The sequence below is a fragment of the Silurus aristotelis genome (assembly GCF_946808225.1).
Source record: "Silurus aristotelis genome assembly, chromosome: 22".
Lineage (NCBI taxonomy): Eukaryota > Metazoa > Chordata > Actinopteri > Siluriformes > Siluridae > Silurus > Silurus aristotelis.
Genome location: NC_139595.1, coordinates 3,108,386 through 3,135,449, shown reverse-complemented (window position 1 = coordinate 3,135,449; position 27,064 = coordinate 3,108,386). Strand labels below are relative to the sequence as shown.

General features: G+C 38.7%; 1 protein-coding gene across 1 annotated transcript; it reads left to right on the top strand.

Moving 5' to 3' along the window:
* ahrrb (aryl-hydrocarbon receptor repressor b) lies at nucleotides 1-26,567 on the top strand. The gene is made up of 9 exons (XM_083525300.1): nucleotides 1-263; nucleotides 600-677; nucleotides 4,196-4,377; nucleotides 15,876-15,973; nucleotides 17,036-17,125; nucleotides 21,163-21,283; nucleotides 21,619-21,752; nucleotides 22,605-22,783; nucleotides 23,833-26,567. Exons 2-9 carry the CDS (start codon nucleotides 616-618, stop codon nucleotides 24,740-24,742), a joined length of 1,776 nt encoding a protein of 591 aa, XP_083381426.1. The 5' UTR covers nucleotides 1-263; nucleotides 600-615; the 3' UTR covers nucleotides 24,743-26,567.
* Nucleotides 26,568-27,064: the final 497 nt, after the last annotated feature.

Here is a 27,064-nt window from a genome sequence, read left to right as displayed (position 1 = left end):
CGTCGCGTGCCAAGCGCGAGCCTGAAACGCAAGGATGAAACCACCACCCCTGAGCTGAGTATATAAAGTCCAGAGACACATCTGTCCTGAGGAGAAGCGCACCGCTCTCTGTTCCACCACACGTCGCAATTGCTGTCGGCTTTTGTATTAAAATTTTTTTTTTTTTTGCACATTTTTTAGTCTAGTTTCAGACTTTTCAATCCTCAAAGCGAAAGGAAAACGTCCTGGATTTACCTAAGCTGTACTTTTTCCGTCACAATTTGGTGAGTGTTATTTATTTCTAAGCTGAAACTTCCTGGAGTTGAGAAAAAATATAAAATATATGTTGCCCAATATAAATGCTAAACATTAAGAACCATTCATGCAACTTTAGTTTTTTTTACAAAAAAAAAACAAACCATGTTCTGGGGTACTAAATGCACTCCTAGGTATAAGTCTATGTGTTACTGGGTCTATAGAGCTTCTTATGATGGTCAGCATTTCTTTCTACCTTTGTAGTGTAATGATGTAAAATACTTGATTGAATTCTTTAAATATCAATACTTGAAGAGAAGAAATGCAGGTAGGAGACTCACCTTTCATTCATGTTTCTTGTGCAGTGTAGTGCCAGACATCATGATTCCACCTGGAGACTGTATGTATGCTGGGAGGAAGAGGAGAAAGCCCATTCAAAAGCAGCTGAGTATTTCAACTTTCATTATATTCTTATATCCATCACCAGACTCGCAAATACGGACGACATCGTGATCGTGTATGGAGTTTCGATTTGCAGCATAATACAACATATTAGGATTGATCATGATGTACCATGTTGGACGGGTGTTTAAAAGGTGTATGTCCATGATACGCCCAGAGAAAAAGTCTGGTTTATAAGTATATTTGGACCTGTTTTACTGTTTAAAGCACCTGATGATTCCATGAGTATTTTTTTTTTTTATGATATAATGAATATTTCAACTTTGATTATATTCTGATATTCAATACCAGAGTTTTGATTGCCAAAAATAATACAAAATATTGTGATCGATCATGTATAAGGAATAGTATACCCTGTGGTGGAAGTGTTTAAAAGATCCATGATCCATCCAGAGAAACAGTCTGGTCTTCCTTGCCAACCATTATGATTCCACCTGGAGACTGTCTGTATGCTGGCAGGAAGTGGATAAATCCCATTCAAAATCAGCAAAATATTTCAATTGTTGTTGCAATCATAGAAAAAAACAGCACAACTCTGGCGCAGTTGCACAAATAACTTGCCACGATTCAGTTTCAGAACAGTGTACTTACTATTTAGAGATATTTCGACTCTTCGTGCATCACAGGACCCATAAATATGAAGGAATTTGCATTGATTGAGTCGCTTATTAGCCGTAATTCAAAGCCGTTTAAAGGTGCGATATTGATTCTTCCCAGTGCAAATGATCTACAATTTAGAACTCTTGATGCCAGCAAAAGTATAGTAAATGAGTGAGAAACTCCATGCTGATGTGTTTATGTTTATATGGGCCTCTTGCCGTTTTATACACACACTCCACAGGCCATTGTAGGAGTTAGAAAAAAGTGATGCAAACGTCATCAGACCGACATGACTATTACAGATCCTGTCTCGATAAAAAGGTTGATGTTTACAGACATGACACAGATTGCTCCTGAAAGTAGAACACGCCATCGTCACATGACTCGGCATACGCATGTGGAGATCCAGCACGGTTACTAAGAGGATGTCAGGGCTAAATAGTTACTGTTTATCAGATACACAATGATACTTTGGCAGCTTTATTGTTTAAGGATGGCACGATACCACTTTTCTTTTCCCGACAACAATACTGACACTAAAACCTTGACTATCGAATGATATCGATACCCGAATGATATTATTTACTTCGTTTTATTGAAACGCGACATTTTTTTTTTAATGCTTACATTGAAAACGTATTTAATATAATAATAAGTTCAATGAAGTGTTTTTTAAATGTAAACATTTCCAATTTCAAAAACACATTTCTTTTCCAAACCCAATTCAAACTGTTACCAGATCTGATATCCGATATGTTTTCTCAGATATCCGATCTACCATTATTTATTTTGCAGCCTAACAGCGATACGTTTTCTATTATTGCTGCATCCTGTTTTATAAACCTTAAAAAAAAAAAGATTTTTTTGATATGTACGATATTATAAAAGGCTTTCAGGCTCGTTTTACAGTATGTTTCGGTTATGCCTTTGTACTGTCAAATACCGTCCTTCTTGTTTTGCAAGATTTGATTAAATCTGAGTGGAAAGTAGAGCTTTATACGCTTCAGAATTGTACCTACCTCTTTTATCAGCAGTCACATCATCAATAAACACAAGTGACCCAGTTTCATTGGCAGTTTTACATGCCCATGCCATAACAATGCCTTCATGTTTGAGAAATGCTGTGCTCAAGGATGGGCAGTATTTAAGATACATGAATTTTAAATATAAAACAGGATTTTGTAATTTGTATTTGATATGGTGGATGAAAATGGCTTCATATTTTGTATCGAAATACTTTATTGTTTTGTATTTTTGTCATTTTAAAATACTTTGTAAGAAGTCTACATGACATCATAAAAATGTGGCCTCTGATTGGTGCCTATTCAGTATTTTGCACAGACTTGTTGAGATCAGAACAGAAAATGTATCCATATGGAAGAAGGTGCTGAAGGTAGGAAATGTGCAGGTTGCCGAAGATTGATAAATAAATAATTGATTCCCGAATATTGTACAGTATTTGAAGAAGATGATCATGATTTTGCACACCATTGTATGAATGACCGCCTGACACATAATATATATTTATATTTATGATTAACAATGATTAATTAGAAACTAGTTGCTCAGAAAATATTAAATAATATAAAATAAAATATATTTTGATGTATCTTTGCCCAACCGTGAGTGGATCATGATCCCTTCCTTTTCTTTTTTCATGCTCATCTTTTTTAATCATTCTTAGTACGCATTATTCTTAATCTTAATCTCTTAATTGTGGACTTTGACAAAGATATTCCTCAAAACATCATCAAAGGTGTTCTTGGCTTGGCTAGATGTTTTAAAAGGGGTTTTCTTCATCAAGGAAAGAATTCTGTGATTATACACTTTAGTTCCTTTCTAGATCTTGTAGGTATTTCAGTTTAGCTAGCTTTTTAATACGTTAGTTTTATTTTATTTTATTTTATTTATTTATTTAATTATTTTAATGACCTGATTGTTGATTTGGCTACTCTTCAAGTAGAGGAAGTGGTAGTTTAGTGGTTAAGGGATTGGACTGGATCTGAAGTCCCAGCCACACCAATCTGCCACTCCTGAGCCCTTGAGCAAAGCCCTTAACCCCATAGCTGCTTAGTTGTATAAATTAGATAAATATAAGTCGCTTTGCAAAAGGGCTTCTGCCAAAATGCTGTAAATCTAAATTTCTGCTCTTTTTTTCTGATAGGTCTGTTATTTAATCATCTTAACGATGGCCTGCTACACTTGCATTGATACCCCTTTGGACCCACCAAATGCAAATTTCACACTTGTAAACAACTTAATATATTGTATCTCTTTGATTCATCATAAAATAATGGGGACTCTGCCTACCATAACACTGCTTGTCAATCGAGTGCGATTACATTTGCCTGTAAAAAATAAAATGTAAAATAAAATTCCTAAACGATAACAACAGTATTTTTGTTAAACCTCTTATTGTCTACACTTTAAAACTATTCGAATTGATTCCCTTTAAATCAATGGTGAGGGTGTAGAGAGGCAAAATTATGAAATTGTGTCCTACTGTTAAAATGATTCATGTGTAAATACGTGTTCATGGAATTCAATCCATATTCATAACCCACCAGCTTTATAACTCACTTAGGTCGCACTTTTATCCTGGATTTGTTTTATGTTATTGTGTTTTACACACAATCAAGCAGCTTCATTTATTTTTAGAATTAAAAAGTGATGGGTCTGTGTGTTGTTTAAATATAAATCTTACACTATAATAAAAAAATTCAATAAAACACATGAAAACACTTATCAGATCCGGCTCACGTTCCAAGCTTTTTTTTTTTTTTACAAGCCAACAGAACTGAAGCAGCTGTCTGAAATCTACCTTACACTTAACCCCTTAACGTACTCTTCATGACCGAACCTGTTTTGTAACACGTCCTGTCTGTTGTGGTTTAAGCAGAAAACCAACAGGAGTAAACCAGAAGTCGAACCCGTCGAAGAGACACCGGGACCGACTTAATGCCGAGTTGGAGCGACTGGCCAGTCTGCTGCCCTTCACTCCAGAGGTCATCTCCAAACTGGACAAGCTGTCGGTTCTTCGTCTCAGCGTGAGCTATCTCCGCGTCAAGAGCTTCTTTCAAAGTAAGAACAAATACGCAGGGCAATTCTAAAGCATTTCAAGTCATTCCAATCCTGGTAATGCTGTGCCATTGGGCATTTGCGAAACTTATGTATGCAGAAGAAGGCTGATAGCCCTTTGCTCAGCCCAGTGTATGATTTATATAATTTGCTTGAGGTTCATTTACATTGTAATAGATTGTTTGGCAGATAAGCAAAACTATCCAACTGTACAGCTTAACTTGTCTCTATATATAGTGGGGGAAGTAAAGAAACATTAAACCACATATACATAATGATTAAAATTTGGAATTGTTCATTGTTCACACATCCTGGGATTGTCATGATGCCTATCATGTGCATCAAAAATAAGCTTTCATGTGTCACCTGCTAGTGTGACTCTAAGATCAAATATTCGCCATGCATGTGTACACCCAGTTTTAGGCATTCAGAAGACGCCCTGGAATCTAAATAGTGGAGGGAAAAGATTTAAGAAAACAACCATGCCAGCTGGCCTTTTGAATGTTATGGCTCTGACTGAGTTGGTTTGGCTTGTGTTGACTTTGCCATGGTTCTTTTGTTCTGAGTGATTTATTTCTGGAAGGCCAAGAATGAAGATTTTTTTTTTTTTTTTTTGTGAATCATAATGGCAGTGTTATTGTAATTAGATCACTGGCATTCAAATCAAATTGTTATTTTTGTCTATATGTGTGCAATCTGTACAACTGCACTGTACACGTCTAATAAATGCTTCTCTTAGGATTTTGGATTACTCTATTCAGGTATATCTTGTAGCATGTTGAACAATAATACTCAAGCAAGGGTATGTGGATCCTTTGAATCTTGGGATTTTAAGGTGTTAATATTGCGGCATGCCACCATATCATATAAGTAAATCCTGGTCACGTTTAACTTCCCAGTTTCACTTACGTCAATTCAAATGCACAGGTTGTGTTGTTTTTGTGTTTTGTTATTTTGTTTCTTACTTACTTGAACATTTGTTTGATGCAAATAGGTTTTACAAGGTCACCACCATCCCTTGTTGACTCCTTTACAGCTAAACCCTTTTCAACATTTCAACATGAAAATAAGAAATAGAAATAAAGGATAAAAAAATAAAGTAAATAAATGTAAAAAAATATAAAGTATAAGAAAAAAATATATATATATATACACATGGATATTCAGCTCTGGTTGAAGGAAAGACAGTTTTTCTGAATTTCACATTGAAGAATATACTGTACCAATGTCTGGACATACATTTGTAAAAATTTGACCTGTGATTAAATGACGCTTGTTGCATATTTTGCGTATTTTGATCTACAGCCTGTTGGACAAACTGAATCATCTTAGCATGCTAGCTGAAACGTGGGACAGAGGATAAAGGGACACATATCAGTTCAAGATTAAAAGAAAGTTGTGAATCCCAACTGGCTACTTTATTATTAGCGCCCCATCCTATCCGAGACCAAATAAAATTCAATCCTTTTTTTACTTATTTAGATTAATATACCGCACTTCTTACTGTTTATAATCTTAAACCCTCTTACTCATTCTCCCCTGATTGGCTTTTTGTCAATTATCATGTAGGCTTGAAAAGCTAAAGTTTAAAGGTTGGGGGTTTTAAGTAGGCATATTTATACCCTGAACGGAAAAAGAAAGATAAGGAAAGCTACTTTATACTTGCCACATGTACTTTTACAGCACTGTAAAATTATTTCTCCACATATCCCAACGATGTAAGGAAGCCGGGGTCAGCCATATGGAGTTAAGGACGTTGCTCAAAAGCCCCAAAAGTGGCAGCTTGAACCTCCAAACTTCCAATTAGTAACCCAGAGCCCTGTATGGCTTTGAGCAGCTCAGGAACGTCAGACCATAAAATTAATCGGCATAACAATAAATATAAAATTGGACAGGAAATCGGAAACTAGACTCTGTGAAGAAGTCACCGTGCCACCTCCTAAAACGTGACATGACTTCTTGTTAACCACATTTGTAGTGAAAGCTGATGCGAACACGCACACGTGTCTTGTGATGTAATATTGTGACAATTTATTGATTCATTTCCACATGGCAAGCTTATTGAGATAGATTTCACATTGCTGAACAGTTGCACCATTCCTTTTTGTGTCTGAAACACAGGATGGTCTGCCACATCGTTTACCATATCAATAAATCATGTTTTTTTTTAAATCATGTTAAAGCACATGAATGAGAAGTTTCGACATTTTAAGCAACTCAGAGCTATCGGTCAGTGGCTTTCAGAAGAGCTGGTGCTTTGGTGTTTTGAGGCTAGTACCATAATCCATGCATTGCAGCACATGAGGGAGTAATTGAGCTCAATGTGAAAAAGCTGGCAGCTGCCAAGATAAGACATTCTAGCACTGAATGCCTCCTGGGAAATGCTTTCTTGATTACAACCTGGCAAACCTCATAACCTCTGAAGCAAAATAGGAAGGTCCTAACAGAGTTCAGCCGCTCTGTTAGTGCTTCTGGTTGATTGTGGATAATTCGGATGAAGCTTTTGTTCCAATGCTTGTAATAGTTGTAAAGATTTTAGGACAGGTTATATCTTGACCAAAATAGTTCATTTAGGTGCAGTTTCCAAAGTGAAATGTTAATGGAACGATCCCTGAGAGGCAGGAAAGAGTAGAATACGGCTCTTTCGTTTGCCCTGCAGTCAGGATTTAATTAAAATGACTGATGCATATTAGAGCAATTAATCATAATTTATACGATTGTAACTACTGCAATGTGTCAAATGTCCCATAAGTCATTATAAAAAAATGTTTTCCTCCGAATTATGACGTATTGCCTCTTCTCTAAACTTCTCTATTTACTTTTTTTTTGTGTGTTTTTCCAAAAAAAAAAAAAAAAAAAAACAAGCCTGGAGAAAAAGCCTGCTGAAGTTGAGTTTATTCAAAGATAACCAGAGCGAACAGATGTTAGACTGATGATCCCTGGAGTCATAAATGCCCATGAAGGAATCCCAATTACGTGTGTGCTTGGCAGGCATTCCACTCTATCTCTATCTGGCAGATCCTTACTGAGCATTGCGTGCAGATCGGAGGAAATTCCATCACAGCCTGCCTGTCCTGCAAAACACTCATTCTTTTTTCCCCTTCTCCCTTTTTTTTCTTTTTATTGTGTATATGTTTTACATTCCAAACAGACACTGTTAAGAGCTTAAAAGAGGGACAGTCGAACGAGAATCGCTCCGTTCCCAGTATGCGGTTTTAGCGCCGAGGCCGTGCACTGCCTTTAACACTCGTTCGTGAGAAATCCGTCTGCCTTTTGTGCCCTTGCATGCCTCCACCTGCCATTCCTGTTTGGGAAAATTACTTATGATCCATGTGAGAGAGTTCGAATTTGAATAAGTGTTCTCTAATTGAGAAAAACAGCTTTGAGGGGAAACTAAATTGATCAGATTTATATTCGTTGGCAACAGAAGTCAGACCCATCTGCACGCACTGTCGTGCAAACCAGCAATAAATGACCCACATAAAGAATTTTGGCTCTGAGCGATGCTGTGCTGTGTGACAGCTGCTATTATGTGCACCTGATGTTTCCCTTTTTAACACCTCGTTTGTTCCTGGTCAGACTTCCCTAATAGTTTGAGGGTAATTTAACCCTTTTCTTGAGTTTTTTAAATTTGCACAAAGGAGCATTGACAAAAAGTCAAGGTTCTTCAGAAATCCATTAATGAAATTTCACAATCTTTAGTGTGCCTGTTCTCTAAATAGCTTAAAGTCTATATTGGGCATTAGGTGTAATTTTTTTAATTAGAGGCAGTGGGTGTTTGCAGAAAGTGCTGTTCCTATTTTCGTCTATGACTTACGCCTCTTCAGTCGATTTATCCTTGAGCTCCACTTATTCACTTTTATATGTTAATAGGTGTGAAGTAACGAAGTACAAATACTTATCAGTACTCTAATTAAGCAGATTAAGTGGACAACTTTTTACTTTTACTCAACACAAATATCTGTACTTTCTACTTCTTACATTTTTAAACCAGGCTCGTTACTTTAGTTTTGATCTATTTAATGACATGATCAAAATTATTTCCTCTCATTGTGTACCATTTTCAGCCCATTAAACCTATTTCTTGTCATTTCGTGGCTTTTTAAATCTACTGCTGGTGCATTTCCTGGCTCTCACACACCACAGATGTAGACTAGCTAACAACAAGCACGGCAGGAGGCAACAAGAACGGTGGGGTTTACGTGGATGAGACACAGGGAATCAGCGATGCACAGTTGCTGAGATCAGAGACATTCCTGATCACCTGATCATCATCACCTTTTCTCTGCTTGTGTTCTATATGGTGGATGTTCAGCTTGAAAACATTAATTAGATAACAACATTTAAAAATTCGATCGTTAGATCGTTTATCGCGGTTTTGGAACAGAATCACCGCGATAAACGGGGGGATTACTGTACAATGTAACAAGCAAAGCATGTGCAGGGTTTTGTTTCGTTTCGAGGCATGTTTCAAAAACGGTGTATTTTTTTCGTATTGTTTTGTACAGAAACGAACGAAAACGGTTAGCATGAAATGCAAGAACGGTTTATAGTGTTGGATTTATAAGAAAGCTTTATTTAAACCATGCTATAAATAAAACCAAGCGCTGTAATCAAGCAGAAATGTATATTTCAAATATATATTTTTTAAAGCATCTCCTTCGCAGTGTGATTTGTTGCTTGTAGAATTATAGCGACTGTCTAATATTATATCTCCCTGTTATGAGGCATGACAGGAAGTCATGATTCGTTGACAGAAAATGTAAGCCGATTGGGCATTAGAATCAGACATGTTAAAGTGGGTCAAAAGCTTCAGAGTTGATGCTCAGAGTTGGTTGTGGCTTTGGTTAGTCTTAGAAGTGGTTTGCTTTGAAAGGCGAGTTTTCTCTGCGAAACAAACCACTGTTTGGTCTGTGTGTGAGACGCTGGTGATGTCACACATTCATTTGTCCTCTATTAGCAGTGCAAACACATACATACATTTGTCGGTCTGCACATCTAATTGGGATAAAGTCCTTCTTTTTTCACATAATACCTCAGAGGCCAAACAGACTGATCTCTGATTCCTCACACTTCCTCACAAAAATCTGCTCGAAATCCGCTGCACTGTTAACCTTCAGACAGAACCTCCTCACCCGTTGCAATGTGGTTGTCTGGCAGTAAAACAGGCACGCTGGCCCTTTAAGAGGCTGCGCGTGCAAATGGAAGTGGAAAAAAAACAGGCCTTGCGTGACTGTAGCAGACTGGGCCCTGACCTCAGAGAGCCGCTTATGAAAATGATCTGTCCATCAGGGCACACGAGACCAGCCGTGCACAAATGAGCCTGCTGCCTCCGACTTCTTGCAGTCCTCCACCTACTGTATACTGTATCACTCTCACACGCTCCTTCTCTGTCAGCAAAATACACACGTTACATTCCAGCCCATTATAATCCCATTGTGTGTTGTAAAGAATAAGGTGCAACTACCTGTGTGTAAGGCTGATCAGTCAACTGGGCTCAAAGCGAGCTCTACTTAGCCATGTGTAAGGAGATCAGCGGTAATTACTCGGCTCTAGAAGAACAGCTTTGTGACTGGTTCTGTAGCTTACACACTGGCTGGGGAAAGTCTTCGAGATTAAGACCAGGCTTGGAATGCAAAGACGTTATGGTGAAACGTGGAGGGACGTAAAAATTGATCAAACTATAATTATGCTCATGTTTTTATGTCTAGACTACAGATGTAAATTAATGCCCTTATAATAAATTAATGCCCTAATAAGGAGGTGGTGTTTCAGAATGTCGGAAGGTTGGAAGCTCAGAAGCTGCCCCTCTTGGGTTCTTGAGCAAGGCCCTTAACCCTCTGTGCTCCAGGGGTGCTGTATCCTCTCTGACTCTGCGCTCTCACCCCAGCTTCCTAACATGGCTGGGATACGTGAAGAAAGAATTTCAATGTGCTGTAAGTGACGAATAAAAAGCACCTTTCTTTCTTTCTTTCTTTCTTTCTTTCTTTCTTTCTTTCTTTCTTTCTTTCTTTCTTTCTTTCTTTCTTTCTTTCTTTCTTTCTTTCTTTCTATAAAGTAGCAGATGCTTTTATTTCAGCAAAATGGGGACATTTTTATCATTCCATTAAAAATAGGGTTCATATTTTGGCATGTTTACACATTGTGAATTTTTGTTATTGTGCTAGTGGCCTAAATCCATTTGAGAGAAGTGAATATTTATATTTTTTTAAAAATCCCATCGTCCATCTTGTAAAAACTAACATCAAAGCCGTAGTTAGCTATAAGTTCACCAAGGTAATTTCAGGATACACTCACAAACACAAACATGTATATATACAGTATGTATATATATATATATATATATATATATATATATATATATATATATATATATATATATATATATATATATAACTGAGCAAGGCCAACGATAAGATACATCAAAAGATACATATGGAGCAGCTGCCGATGTGATGAGATACGATTCAACCCTATTACGAGGCAGTGCGATTGAATTTCGATTTAATTCAACACAATATATATACTTATGTGACTTATATATATATACCATTACCATATATACACACACACACACACACACACACACAAACACACACACACACACACACACACACACACACACACACACACACACACACACACACACACACACACACACAAACACACATACTGTGCATCTTATTACTGTGCTCAGTCTTGCCATGGTGTATGACCTGTGACAAGAAACTGTCTTCCACAACTTCACCTTAATAGCAGAGCTCAGCTATTCCTCCCCAGGTGAAGCTCTTACACGTCAGTTTCTGTTTCAGTTACTGCCTGTATTTCAACCTAAATATGAAACTGATGATCAATAGCACCTGCTTTGTATCATCAGTTAAATAGACTCTGATCCCAGTCTGCTCCTAATCTGACACCTGACTCTGGTCCTACAAAACTTGTGCAAGTGATCGAAGTGTTCAGGTGTAAGAATTGGAGCTAAAGTACTGTATAAAGTACTGTATGTACAGTACAGACCAAAAGTTTATATATATTATATATACAGTACAGACCAAAAGTTTATATATATTATATATACAGTACAGACCAAAAGTTTATATATATTATATATACAGTACAGACCAAAAGTTTGGACACACCTTCTCATTCAAAGAGTTTTCTTTATTTTCATGACTATGAAAATTGTAGATTCACACTGAAGGCATCAAAACTATGAATTAACACATGTGGATTTATATACATAACAAAAAAGTGAACTGAAAATATGTCAAATATGTGCAAAGCAGTAATCTAAGCAAAAGGTGGCTACTTTGAAGAACCTACAATATGACATATTTTCAGTTGTTTCACACTTTTTTGTTATGTATATAATTCCACATGTGTTAATTCATAGTTTTGATGCCTTCAGTGTGACTCTACAATTTCCATAGTCATGAAAATAAAGAAAACTCTTTGAATGAGAAGGTGTGTCCAAACTTTTGGTCTGTACTGTATATATATATATATATATATATATAGATAGATAGATAGATAGATAGATAGATAGATAGATAGATAGATAGATAGATAGATAGATAGATAGATAGATAGATAGATAGATAGATAGATAGATAGAGAGAGAGAGAGAGAGAGAGAGAGAGAGAGAGAGAGAGAGCAAGACCCTTCAATATGATATAAATGTGAATGATTGCAATTTGGTTGGTTTCGAGATTACAGATCAGTTGTTAAAGTGTAGTCAGGTAGAATAATCCCAGTTTATCCTGTGAGTGCTGTTTAAACTAAATTTGGGTTTGTTTTCACTGAAGAAACTTTTACACTGCATAGTTTTCTGCCATCTTTGTCACTTTTTTACTTTGCGAATGACCAGTTGCCCATGAATTTGCTGTAGAAAGAGATTTTTTAAATGCCTGACGTGAGACGCAAATTCACTGGAATTCTACAATTCCGGTTACGGGAAAAGTAAAACCAGTGCCGATGGATCGGATTAAGCTTCCTTAAGAGTGAGCCCATTTTCTGGACAAGCCCCAATTGCAATGACTGATGATCACAGGTCTTGTGTGCAGTAGTTGATCTTCATCATTTAATCGGCCATGAAGAAAACACATCGCTGCAGAGTGTACGGATTTCCAGCAAGATATTTTCCTGAGATATCTCATTTTCAAAACCAAACCAGTAATTATCATAGAGCTGTGCAGCTAGTTTAGATTTGACCACTGGATGTCAATACAGGTTTGATACAATACAGCATGATGGCCTGTTTTCAGATACACCAGTGTGAATATTGACAAAAGTAAATTATTTTTTTTTAAATGCTTCAAATAGCGTAAGTCCATCACATACAGGGACCAACTGTTACCTCAAACAAACGATTTAGAAACAAAGATGGTGTTTACAAATAGCATGCGGAGAGAAAAACGCTCAAATCAGAAGTTTGGGTGAGGAAAGCTTTTGGCAATGGAGTCACTCACTTCCTTTCTACATACTAGCTCTGTGGCTCAAACACACATCTGCTCATAAATTTGTATGTCACAGTAAAGAGTGGGCCTGGTTTTTATTTCTATCCCCCTTATCAAAACAAGTTAGCGGTAAAATGCAGCGAGGAATTTCTTTTTGTTCCAGGGCGAACAATGGGTTTGTGAAATGTAGCTTCTCCACCTGCTTTACAGAGACCACCTGGACATTTTGGCAGTGTTTTTCTTATCAAATCGACGGAGAGGCATATCTTCAGAGAGTTAAGCGAAAGGAAAAACAACGCTCTCATTGTGTTCCACATGCGAAGGGTATGAGAATGTGTTCGGATTGTTTGCGAGGGGTCAATAAGTGAAAGTGACAGATCTAAGACTGAACATTACCACTGAGAAAGCTTTTAATTTCAGGCCTTGTAGCGCTCTCGGTAAAGGTTGCTGCATACACACGCGCACACACACACACACACACACACACACACACACACACACACACACACATATGCATATTCACTTCTATAAGGGGGGTGGGGGGAGGAAGGGAAAATAGCACACTCGCACGCTGAGTCACAGAGTCTCTGCACGCAACAAAGATTATTTAAAGACGGATTTGGGAATCCCTCATTCACCCCTCCCTAGTGCGCGTGCACACACACACACACACACACACACACACACACACACACACACACACACACACACACACACACACACACACACACACACACACTTTTTTTTCCCAGCCTCTCTTTTTGTATGTATAACATCCTCCTACTTTTTGCCCTGTTTCTTTTCCATCTTGTCCTGACGATAAACAGTCAGATTTAACATGAATCAGGTGAAACTGCACACACACACACACACACACACACACACACACACACACACACACACATACACATAGATACACATACACATAAACACACTCTAGCCATGAACATCTTATCAAAAACCTCTGTGCTCTCCGCTTTAAAACTTACACATACACACACACACACACACACACACACACACACACACACACACACACACACACACACACACACACACACACACAGACAGACAGACAGACAGAGAGAGAGAGAGAGAGAGAGAGAGAGAGAGAGAGAGAGAGAGAGAGAGAGAGAGAGAGAGAGAGAGAGAGAGATAGATAGATAGATAGATAGATAGATAGATAGATAGATAGATAGATAGATAGATAGATAGATAGATAGATAGATAGATTTGTCATATTTACAATGTGAATATTTAGATATCTTTGATCTGTCCGTTCTCAGGTTTATATGGTAAACAGGAAGCTGTCAGTACACCGTAGCGTGACTAATGAATGAAGGAAGTAGGATGTGAAAGTGCCTGTTGTAATAAATGGACATTCTGGAGGTTTGTATCTCACTACTTCTGAATAAAACCTCTCCTTCAATGACTTTTAACGGCTGAAAAATCACCTGCACTAAATCTATTGTTCTTCATTTCCGTCTTCATTCTCTTAATGCTACAGTTACTCTCCATGTAGTATACATTTCTGTCCATTTTACACGTGCTACCTGCGTGAGAATGGTTATGACGCACATCTTGACAGTTATTAAGAAAAAGGAAGTGAAGATTTGAATCACATGTTGGACATTACACGCTCAGGGTTGGGACATCCACTGAAAGATTTCCTCTGGCTTCCAATGTCAGACGGCATTTTAGTTGCAGTGCAGATGCTAAAAATGACAGCGTGCATTCATTTCGATGATTTGGGGGATATGAGCTTTAGTAAGACAGGTTTCTGAGAAGATGTATTTAGTGATGAAGTCGTGAAACTGATTTTGGCTCGATGGAGTAAAAGTCCGTGATTAGCATTTTGTTCTTTTCATTAAAATTCATTTTCCAAATTACTCCAAGCATATGTGACTCATTATAAGATGCATGTTTGTTACTTTGCCTCTCGGATGTCAGGCTGAAATGAATTCCGTAATGAATTGTTTCACTGGCACAACATGTGTATATCCTTATGTAAAGATGTGACAGTTGAATCCCAGAAGAACCCTACGGTCATCCCGTGATTCATTTAAAAGCTGATGAAGAATCGGAAATGAAAACCGTCTCGGTTAAACTTACAATTGTCTCTAAAAATGTTTTAAATTAAAAGGAGCATTCCAACGCGAAACCCGTAGTTTAATGCGACTCCTCACAAGGACTCTGTTTTTAGGAATTTCAAAATAGTTTTTTTTTTATCTGCAAAGCAAACATATGCCACTTGACTCGCCGTATTCGGCAAAGGCACGCACACTTGGAGTTATTTTTCCCCGTCTCATTCAACCGGTCACGGAAAGCGCTGCGGTAAGCTCTGAGAAAACCATCAGAATCTCTGAGAGGATCGGTGGCGGAAAAAATCGAGGGCTGGCACGGCAGCGGGCCGTGAACTCGGGCACCGGATTCCTGTGTGGTCTGACATGTGGTCGGGATGGTCAGGGTGGGGATAAAAGTCTTTTTGTTGGGTTGTGCTTGGCGTGAGAAACATTTAGAATGGTGGTCAAGCTGCAGCATTGTCCTTCATCCACAGCCCAAATATTGAACTCGAGTGCAAGTTCGGTCGTTTAACGTTCGGATTGTGTTTTCTCAATTGTGTATGTAATGGGTGTATGAAAGTGTATAATTAAGCCTCTCAGCATTTAGTGGAATGATTTAGGAGGATTTTGGACATTAGCTTGAAAATTATTCAGGTTTACAAATGATCATAAAGCTCTGGGAGCTTAGTGGTGAAGGTATTGGACTTCTAAAGGATCTGTAGGACGTGAGTTCAAATCCCAGCCACCAAGCTGCCACTCCCAGGCGTCTGAGCAAGGCCCTAAGCTGCTCAGTTCTATGAATTAGAAAAATGTAAGTCGCTCTAAATAAGGGCGTGCACCAAATGCCATAATTGTAAATGTAAACCTCTCACACAAATGTAAATGTAAAGCTCTCCAAAAAAGGTTTGTTTTGGCAGTGTGGATAGAGCTCCTTGCTCATTCTTTCTCTCGCTTTCTTTCTCTTTCTGTCTTTATTTCACAGCCATTCAGGAGAAAACGAGCAAAAAGCAAATCCCTGCTTCTTGCAGTCCTGAACCCAAGAAACACAACAGCATTCTGGAAAGTGATCTTCTTCTGGAGGTGTGTAAGTGTGTGTGAGAGAGAGAGAGAGAGAGAGAGAGAGAGAGACAGACAGACAGACAGACAGACAGACAGACAGACAGACAGACAGACAGACAGACAGACAGACAGACAGACAGACAGACAGACATCTACTTCTTTTTCCTTATGTGACCCTGCAGGCAAAAAATGTCTCTTCTCAGACACCACAAAGCAGATTAAAAAAATCAACGTGTAATGATGGTAAAATAGTGTTACGTCACGCATGTTAAGTAGAAAGCCGTCTCCTGTCTCGCTCAAGGGTCAAAAGTCAACATTAAAGACCCGATCCCATCCAGCGACAGTACTTTGGTTTAGGACTGTGCGTTTTCAAGATGAACAGTACCGCTTATCCATGTTCACATGTCTGAGACCTCATATAATTAGTCAAAGTTATACACAGCAGAAAGTAAGAGCCTCTCTTTCTGAATTACTAGTATGTGTGCCGGAAAAGCATCACTGTGGTCTGCCTTTATACAAACAATCACATTGTTACAAATTGCCTAGCGACCTGAAACCACAAGAACACAGAAGTGTTAAAAATTGGTCACTGACCAGAAAATAGATTTAATAGTCTCCAGCGTTCATCCCGTTCTTTTTGAGCCGAAACCAAATTCGCAAAACACTATGTGGTGTTTATACAAATGCAGAAGTAGTGTGCAACAGTTGTACACTTGATTTACTATCCAGGGAGATGCAATTTGCTGACTGAAAATTCAGAGGACACAAAAATGGCTGAATTGTAATGAATAGGTCGCACATTTGGTATTTTATCTATCTATCTATCTATCTATCTATCTATCTATCTATCTATCTATCTATCTATCTATCTATCTATCTATCTATCTATCTATCTATCTATCTATCTATCTATCTATCTATCGCAGTAAACTGAGTCCATTTTTATAATGCACGATCTATAATTGTAATATATATATATATATATATATATATATATATATATATATATATATATATATATATATATATATATATATATATAGTCTATAACTTGTTCATGTCCTTTCCTTCTCTCCTCTCTAGTCTTTGACCGGCTTTGCGCTGATTGTTAGCTCGGACGGAGTCATCTTCTACGCTTCCTCTACGATTGCAGACTATCTTGGCTTCCATCAGGTGAACGTGTTTTTTTTTTTTTATCATATTAAATTAGCTGGATATCTTCCTAGCTGATGCAGAATGATGATAGTGTAAACTAATATTAAGGCTACATAATAATAGATTTTAAGAAGTCTGCTGATTGGCCAAATTAATTTAAATGTGTTTCCGATGCCAAATATCATTTCTGATTGGTGTGTTGAAACTCATTCTTCGGTCTTAGTATGAGCTTCATGCTGCTGATTTGTGGTTCAATCAGAAATCAGGATTTTTTTTTTTAGACAAAACTTTAAAGAATTTTAAGGTTGCCAGGTCATGACCTGCTATATTTAACCACAAGCGACTCTCTCTCTAAAGCCTGTAATAAAACACTAAGTAAAAAATCAAAGCATCTGTTTGTATCCTAGGAAACTTTCATTGGATATAAAGTCATGTGTGGTTGTCTGTAAAAAAAAACAAAAACAGATTCATAGCCAATTCTGGCATGCGAGAGACGAAAGAAGTCACATTTTTGCCTTGTTTTGTTGTTTTTCTTTCCCCCCACAAGGTTAATTTACAGGTCTGTTACAAGGGTGTACGTGTTAAGTTTCTCAGGCCAGCACTAAAACAGCTCTCGTAACAAAAGTAATTGAACAAAAGAGTCATCGGATCTGGAAGCTGAGTGAAAATTAGATGGGATTGGCCTTAGTTGGGCGTGCGAGCACAGCTTCGTGAGACAAAGCGTTCAGCCGGTGCTTGTTTCAGTCAGGGTTATAATGGAAAGGTCGAATATTTTACTGAGTTTTTTTTTATACATGGTGTATAGCCATAACGCTGGGAAAAGTGTATGGTGAAATTATGCATATAAACACTCCCCCTATGAAAAGTTGAAAGCTCTGTCTTTTTCTCACATCATCATCATCGCATTGTTTTGTCTGTCATCATGCACACTGACCTGCTGTCACGCAATGCCTAAACAAAAGTCTAGCTGTAAAAGCCCTGCCCCCCCCTACAGCAAGAGGAAGAGAGCGAGGCACGAGATCTCAAGCTGTCAGACAGACGCTCTGGCACTAAAAAGGAACCTTTAAAACACTCGAACGGCTAAAAATAAACATAAATGATCGCAGGGGCTAATCCGGATTAAACACATTTGCCTGCTTTTAGAAGTGCTAGTTGACTATATTTATCCACTATGCAATAAAAGACATTATTTATAGATAATTATATTATAAAAACTATTTTTCTGCACACTTACAAATGCTCAAGAGATTAAAAACTGAAACTAAACTAAAAGCATTATATATCTGCCAGTAATCTGCCAGTCAAATTTTTATTAAAAAAAAACCGCAGCAGGACTTTTAAATTGTGAAATTGACTGGTGAATATAAAAATAAAATTATATCTTGACTGATTCATGTAGGATTTAAATACTTTTCTTATTATAATATTATCATATATACAAAATCATCAAATATCTGTAAAAAAAAAAATTAATAAAAAAAAAAATATACAGTGAGGAAAATAAGTATTTGAACACCCTGCTATTTTGCAAGTTCTCCCACTTAGAAATCATGGAGTGGTCTGAAATTGTCATCGTAGGTGCATGTCCACTGTGAGAGACATAATCTAAAAAAAAAATCCAGAAATCACAATATATGATTTTTAAACTATTAATTTGTATGATACAGCTGCAAATAAGTATTTGAACACCTGTCTATCAGCTAGAATTCTGACCCTCAAAGACCTGTTAGTCTGCCTTTAAAATGTCCACCTCCACTACATTTATTATTCTAAATTAGATGCACCTGTTTGAGGTCGTTAGCTGCATAAAGACACCTGTCCACCCCATACAATCAGTAAGAATCCAACTACTAACATGGCCAAGACCAAAGAGCTGTCCAAAGACACTGGAGACAAAATTGTACACCTCCACAAGGCTGGAAAGGGCTACGGGGAAATTGCCAAGCAGCTTGGTGAAAAAAGGTCCACTGTTGGAGCAATCATTAGAAAATGGAAGAAGCTAAACATGACTATCAATCTCCCTCGGACTGGGGCTCCATGCAAGATCTCACCTCGTGGGGTCTCAATGATCCTAAGGAAGGTGAGAAATCAGCCCAGAACTACACGGGAGGAGCTGGTCAATGACCTGAAAAGAGCTGGGACCACTGTTTCCAAGGTTACTGTTGGTAATACACTAAGACGTCATGGTTTGAAATCATGCATGGCACGGAAGGTTCCCCTGCTTAAACCAGCACATGTCCAGGCACGTTTTAAGTTTGTCAATGACCATTTAGATGATCCAGAGGAGTCATGGGAGAAAGTCATGTGCTCAGATGAGACCAAAATAGAACTTTTGGGTCATAATTCCACTAAACGTGTTTGGAGGAAGAAGAATGATGAGTACCATCCCAAGAACACCATCCCTACTGTGAAGCATGGGGGTGGTAGCATCATGCTTTGGGGGTGTTTTTCTGCACATGGGACAGGGCGACTGCACTGTATTAAGAAGAGGATGACCGGGGCCATGTATTGCGAGATTTTGGGGAACAACCTCCTTCCCTCAGTTAGAGCATTGAAGATGGGTCGAGGCTGGGTCTTCCAACATGACAATGACCTGAAGCACACAGCCAGGATAACCAAGGAGTGGCTCTGTAAGAAGCATATCAAGGTTCGGGCATGGCCTAGCCAGTCTCCAGACCTAAACCCAATAGAGAATCTTTGGAGGGAGCTCAAACTCCATGTTTCTCAGCGACAGGTCAGAACCCTGACTGATCTAGAGAAGATCTGTGTGGAGGAGTGGGCCAAAATCCCTCCTACAGTGTGTGCAAACCTGGTGAAAAACTACAGGAAACGTTTGACCTCTGTAATTGCAAACAAAGGCTACTGTACCAAATATTAACATTGACTTTCTCAGGTGTTCAAATACTTATTTGCAGCTGTATCATACAAATAAATTGTTAAAAAATCATACATTGTGATTTCTGGATATTTTTTTTTAGATTATGTCTCTCACAGTGGACATGCACCTACGATGACAATTTCAGACCCCTCCATGATTTCTAAGTGGGAGAACTTGCAAAATAGCAGGGTGTTCAAATACTTATTTTCCTCACTGTATATATCTTGGCACCATGGAACCTGTTAGTGGATGGGATTATATTTATTAGGCAGCAAGTAAACAATTTGTCAAAGTTTATGTGTTAGAAGCAGGAAGAATGGGCAAGCGTAATGTTTTAAGCGAGTTTGACAAGAGCCAAATTGTGGTGTCTAGACGTCTGGGTCAGAGCATCTCCAAAACTGCAGATTCTGTGGGATGTTCTCGGTCTGCAGAGGTCAGTATCTATCAAATGTGGTCCAAGGAAGGCACAGTGCGACAGGGTAATGCACAGCCAAGGCTTTGATGCACGTGGTGAGCGAAGGCTGGTCCGTCTGGTTCCGATCCAACAGCTCAAATTGCTGAAGAAGTTCATGCTGTTAATACTTGACGTTTCAGGATTGTTTTGGCAGCAACAGGGGGACCAACACAATATTTATCTAGGTGGTCATAATGTTATGCCTGATTGGTGTATTAGCAATCTGCGAGGTCCAAGCATCCTTTGCAAATAGTGGTCCCAGTGGCCTAAATTTGCATATTTTTGGTCATGTTTTGAAACCGTACCTCATATTCCTGTAAAAAACAAAATCAACATTCATTTTTTACTTTCACAATATGTTTAAAAATAGGCCCTTGTTAGGTGTCAGAGCCCCACGAGAGTGCACATGTTCCTGAAAAATTCTTCCAATCAGTGCAAATATGATATCTTATTGTGGTTTCTAGTGTGTGTGTGTGTGTGTGTGTGTGTGTGTGTGTGTGTGTGTGTGCGTGTATGTGTGTGAGTGAGTGTGTGAATATCTGGACTTACTTGGTTGGTTTCCTGAGAGATCTCCTTGGCAGGCCCATTGTACACCACTCACCCAACCATGGAGCAGGTCAAGTGTGTGTTACAGCGCAGTCGCCAAACACAAAGGGGTCACTGACGCAGGAGGTTAAACGGTGTGTTGTGTGTGTGTGTGCTTTGCTCTTGTGTCTTTGGCAGACTGATGTAATGCACCAGAACATCTTTGATTATATCCATGTGGACGAGCGGCAGGAGTTCAGAAGACAGCTGCATTGGGCTATGAATCCCCAGCAGGAGCACCACTCTTCCTCAGGATCTGGTGTGTGTATATGTGTGTGTGTGTGTGTGTGTATGTGATTACCAGAAAAGCATCTTTACATACAGGCAGAATGCTGAACTATGTTAAATTTAGGTTAGGAAAGAATTATAACTAGATAATATATTAATATTAGTAATTCTTATAATCTTAAGAAAAAATCATCCTATACGACACGATACTTCTTTGTTAACTTTGGTAAAAGTTTGGGAATGTAAGACATATTAAAGAGGCATGATTTTAATAATGCTCCACATTTAGACCATAAAAAGTGCATGCTAATGAATGAGAGGAACATTTTGATCATTATATCCTTGCTCTGAATTGTGTATGCACAGATGAAGACTATGTGGTGAGAAGTCTGTTTAATGCACATGAGCAAGACAGCGTGCCTCCTGAACTTTCTCCGTTCCTCACTCGCTGTTTCATCGCTCGCGTACGCTGCCTGCTTGATAACAAATCCGGCTTTCTGGTGAGTCCAGACACAGGGTGTGCAGGTTTTTTGACTTGGTATTGGAATGGTGCCAACGTTATGGCATATGCCTCACGCTGTTACATTTTCTTTTACTTACAAATTATCGGTACTTGCTCACTTTCGTGGACTTTTGTGGAGCGAAATGATCGAAACGTTTTGACCCTACCGAGAAAAATATGACGCTATTATACATTGTATGGATGTGCATCTACATAACTGATGTTGATGTGATTCACATCTCGATGCATAGCCAATGATACAATATAATAAGGATACATATGAAGCAGCTACTGATGCGATTCGATACGATTCACCACCATTATGATGCAGTGCGTTTCCCGATTTGATTTGACACAATGTGATTCCAATCAAATACGATGCAATGAAAAAAATATGATGCTATACTATTCAATTTGAATAATAAAAAGTTTAAATAAAACCAGATGTCCTTTTCCTGTTCTGTCTCTGGAAAGATGCAGCTCTACCTCTGCCAGGTTAATCTTTGTTCTATGTGACTCTCAGGACACGCCTCGGTCTCCAAAGTGTTGTGATACTGTACGTTGTATTTATATAGCAGCAGTGGTGCAGAGAGAACGTGCTCGAGAAACAGTTTAACGAGGAAAAATCAATCTACATATAAAATATAAGTCACATACAAATGCGATACAAATGCCAACTTGTATCCGATGCACACTTTTTAAAATTGATGCATCACATGGTTTTACGCTGGTGCACCGATGCGAATCAGTGAATCTTACCATCATTAATAATATACAACCAGGATCATGTTTATTCTTGTCATTTTGTTTGTCACATACTATCTACTATCTTTTTTTTTCTATCCTACAGAGGATGCAGTTCCAGGGCAGTCTGAAGTTCCTCCAAGGCCAGAAGAGGAAGAATAAATCTGGTGCTGTGCTTCCACCTCAGCTAGCCCTGTTCTGTGTGGCCGTGCCACTTGTCCTGCCCTCCATCACCGAGCTCAAGATAAAAGGCATGATGAGCAAGCAGAAAAGCTCCAACATCAGGTCTGTATTTTAAGTATGTTTATCTATTTGCTGTAGTAAGTTATGAATGGGTTTATGCACTTTATGGATGTTGGTAGTCTTTCATTTGTGCTAAATCATTGTGCTGAATGTGGAGTAGAAAAGACATTTAAACCTCTTTCTGTAGGATATATAGAGAGACACTGAAATGCTGAGATTTTCATCAGGAGTGACGATGATGGACAGGATTAGAAATTAGTTTATTCAAGGAAGTGTGCAGGTAGGACATTTTGGAGATCCAGGTAAAAGAGACGCGATTGAGAGGGTTCGATCATGTGCAGAGGAGGAACATGGGGTATTTCGGTAGAAGAATGCTGAAGATGGAGCCGTCAGGCAGGAGTAAAATAGGAAGGCTAAGGAGAAGGTTTATGGATGTGGTGAGGGAAGACAGGAGGTGGTAGCTTAGTGGTTAAGGCATTGGAATTTGGATCGGAAGGTCACAGGTTCAAATCACTGAGGGGCCCATCACTGAGCTGCCACTGTAATGTAAATGGTAAATGTAGGTGGACGAGGTGAATGAGGCAGATGTAGAGGACAGAGTGATATGTAGATGGGTGATACACTGTGGCGACCCCTAAAGGTGGCAGCTGCATGAAGAAAGAACAATTGTGTTATCCATTCACTTTTTGTAACGCTACAAATCACATGATAAATGAATCTTCAAGAAGTATGAGGGTTTATTTGCAGGAAATTGTATTTAATAAAATTGCATTATTGCAAGAAATTGTTCATAGAATTATAAATTGCTTGTTACATTCATGGCATTTGGTAGATGCCCTTATCCAGAGCGACATACAACTAAGCAGTTGAAGGTTAAGGGCCTTGCTTAAGGGCCCAGCAGTGGCTGCTTAGTGATGCTGGGAATTGAACTCATGACCTTATGATCCGAAGTCCAAAATCTTAATAATTGACTGGCCACTTTTTGTGCTGTCTATGACTAGATACTATATGAAACATAAAAACATTTCATGTTGCGTTAGATACCGTTATGTCCTGTACATTGCATTATCTAAGTGTATTCATTTTTGCAGTGAGAAGAGGAACCACATCACACGCACCCCTTGCGATGCTGGCGACATGCCGCTCAACTGGCACAGCGAATCGTGGCCGACTCTCCCCAAAGAAGGCATCCAGTATAAAGACGAAGGTTTCTACACCCAAGAGGAGCCCCTAAACTTCTGCATGTCTTCTACGCCTGTCCCTAAAGTGCAGCCTACGCAAAGCCCCTGGGACTCTCGTTGTCACTCACACGGCTACTTTGGCAGTAAACTGGGGAAGCACATGCAGTTGGGAAAATTCCGCTTCTCCTCAGCCATGTCGCAGTGTAAGCCGTATGGGCTCACTGATAAGGAAGGGTACTGTGGCTACAGGAAGACTGAGAACAGATACATGGGCAGCAACGATTGTTATGGCAACCTACTGCTGCCCGAGGCGGCTATAAAGACGGAGCATGACTCCGACTCAGAGAATGGAGGCAGCATATACCCCAGCGCCCCCCAGAACGGTGTCTGGCGCTACAGCACGCCCTTCCCGGACATTAACCAGGTGAAAACAGAATCTGAATATGACGAGTATTATTGCAAGCCGAGTGTCACAAACATATCAAGTATCAACGGACACCACAAATATCTCTACACCGGAGCGAGCAGGCCGCTTAAATGCGTCCTTAATAAAGACCACTCCGACACACACAGCCTCCCGGGAACAAACTGCCATGCGTACAGCTCTGAGTCCAGGGTCTTTATGCAGCCCGACTATAAGCTGAGCTACGAAGTCAGGAACCACAGTCTTCTTCACTCTATCAAAAGAGAACCCATGGACTCTCTGCCTTGGACTGATGGCAGCCATGATGCTATTCAAGAACATGTGGACAGAAATGAGGCCAGTTGTGCCCTAAACCCAGTGGTCCACAAAACCAGTGCCTATTTGTATATGCAATAATCCTTAGCGACAAATGAAACATTTTGAAGCTCAGGTATATGTCTTATTAATGACAGGTGTAATAACACTTGTTTTTAAGGGCTAGTTCTATTGCACTTTAAAAAATATCTAGTATTTTCTATGTAATATTTGTAGCATAACCTTCACAGTTACCTGATCTTGAATTTGATGGATTTTCATCATATAAAGTTTGGGATTATTTTGTCTATTTCATATAATTAATTCTTTTCTAAAGTTTGATTTACAAAAAATACAGACTACAATTAGAAGGAATGAAGGATAATTATGGGATACTATTTATACCACAAGGAAATCGTTATTCTGATTGGTCAGTTGGTGTCGAATAATTTTCTCTACCATCATGAACTCGAATGCATTATTAATCCTGTAGTAATAACTTGTGTGTTTCACATAATTAAGGGCTAATAATAAATAGACGTGTTATTATTTAACAGAAAAGAAATCACACATATATGAGGAGGTATCAAACATTTAATGGTGCTATTCTGACCAGGTGCGTTACTACGTCTGCGATTTCATCATGTACAGCAAGTTAGAACAAAGAGCAAACGCGAAATTCTGCGTGAAACAGCAAATCTTCCATAGAGACGTTTGACATTATATACATTCGAGGTGTTTCGAGTGACACGAGCGCTACAAGAGTGGAAGAACATCGCTGGAAGACAACGAGAGATCGGGAAGACCTTCAACTAACTCAACTCCCAAAAATGACAAAACCATTCGGCAACTTGTGCATAATGATCATCGGAGAACAATCCACAAAATCTCACTTCCACACCCACCCTACTCACCAGATTTGGCTCCTGTGGACTTTGCCCTCTTTCCGAACAATGAAGATCCAACACAGAGGTCACGTTTTGACACCATTGCAGAGATGCAGTGCGAATTGCAGAAAGAGTTTGACACGCTTTGAAAAAATACTTCCAGGACACATTACAGGAGTGGCAAGAACATTCTAAATGCTGTATTGCTGTGCAAGGGGACTGTTTTAAAGGTGATAGTGTGTAAACATTGATAAATGAAGTACTTTCTTGTAAACAGACCTAGTCTCGAATATTTTTGATACCACCTTGTAGTCTTTGGTGCAGATTTTTATAAGAAGATGTTTATTTAACTGTTATAGAACGAGTCTTCAGTGTCAGCACTTGAGGTGAGTTTTCAGCACAGGAAGTAACTTAAGAAGGTTATTTCATTTTGCTCTTTAGAATAAGAGAAAAAAAACCCATCTGTTTACAGCTGCTATAGCAAAAGTGATAATAGGACCAAGTTTTTTCTTACAAATTCTTCCGACTAGTAATACGTCAAATGCATTAATTCTGGAAGATTTAGTTTGCTGTCAACCAAAAACTATTTGTAAACTGTGTATTTTGTTCATTTTCAGCATCAATGTTGCTGTTAACACTAGTCAACAGGGAAATCTGTCGATGCAAAACAGTATTTTTGTTCTGTCAGCTAGAATCTGTTTTGTCTGTTTGTGTACAAATGGGATTTTCCATTGAAAATTTAGTTCTGGGATTTTGTCATTTCATTTTATTTCTTGATTTCAAATGTATTTGAAAAAGTAAGATTTAAATCAAAGGTCTCAAACATGATGATAGATGATGCCTGCAGTACAATCTCCTGTTTCCTTTTCATCTGATCGAGAGCAACGTTTCATCCGAGGACGAAGATGCTCCTGGCGTCAGATTTGCATGTGCGTGCAAAAGCGTGCAAGCGACAGTGTGCACTCATGTGACTCTGTGTGTGTGTTTGTATTTGTATATTATCATAATGCGATTAAAAGAATTGCCTAATGTCTGAATAATTTAACCTTGTCTAAAAAAAGGGTTTTGGTCGATAACAGTCACCGTTTCTGAGTATAAAGATGAGAATATGCTCATCAAAAACTTAATGATGATGCAGTTCTCATTATAAATATTATTGTATTGTTTATGGTCAAATCCTTTCCTATGCTGTGTTCAAATTTTATCTTCTTCTTTCGGCTGCTCCTATTAGGGGTCTTCCGTCTTCATACTACTCTGTCCTCTACCTGTCCTACCGATATACCCCATGTCCCTTCTGAATCAGCAGTGTCGGCACCTGTAACTTCAGAAACATGAGAATAAAACTGCTGCTTTAACCAATCAGATTTTTAAGTTGGTGACACCAGGGCCATCTAGCAGGCATACAATAACATTTTCACGTCCTTCGCTTTGGATGGTCACAGAGCACATTATTCAGAGCTCAAATATGTTCATGTGGATTTAATAGCCGTTTTTGTTCATCCCACAACAGCTGACAGAAGAGAAGAAATTGATTTGG

Bases quoted from the DNA above. Each gene is read 5' to 3' on its own strand.
- ahrrb (XM_083525300.1), top strand. From the start codon at position 616: ATGATTCCACCTGGAGACTGTATGTATGCTGGGAGGAAGAGGAGAAAG. The intron at 17,126-21,162 runs GTGAACGTGTTT...TGTCTTTGGCAG, and splicing joins ACTATCTTGGCTTCCATCAG to ACTGATGTAATGCACCAGAA. The intron at 22,784-23,832 runs GTCTGTATTTTA...TCATTTTTGCAG, and splicing joins CAGAAAAGCTCCAACATCAG to TGAGAAGAGGAACCACATCA.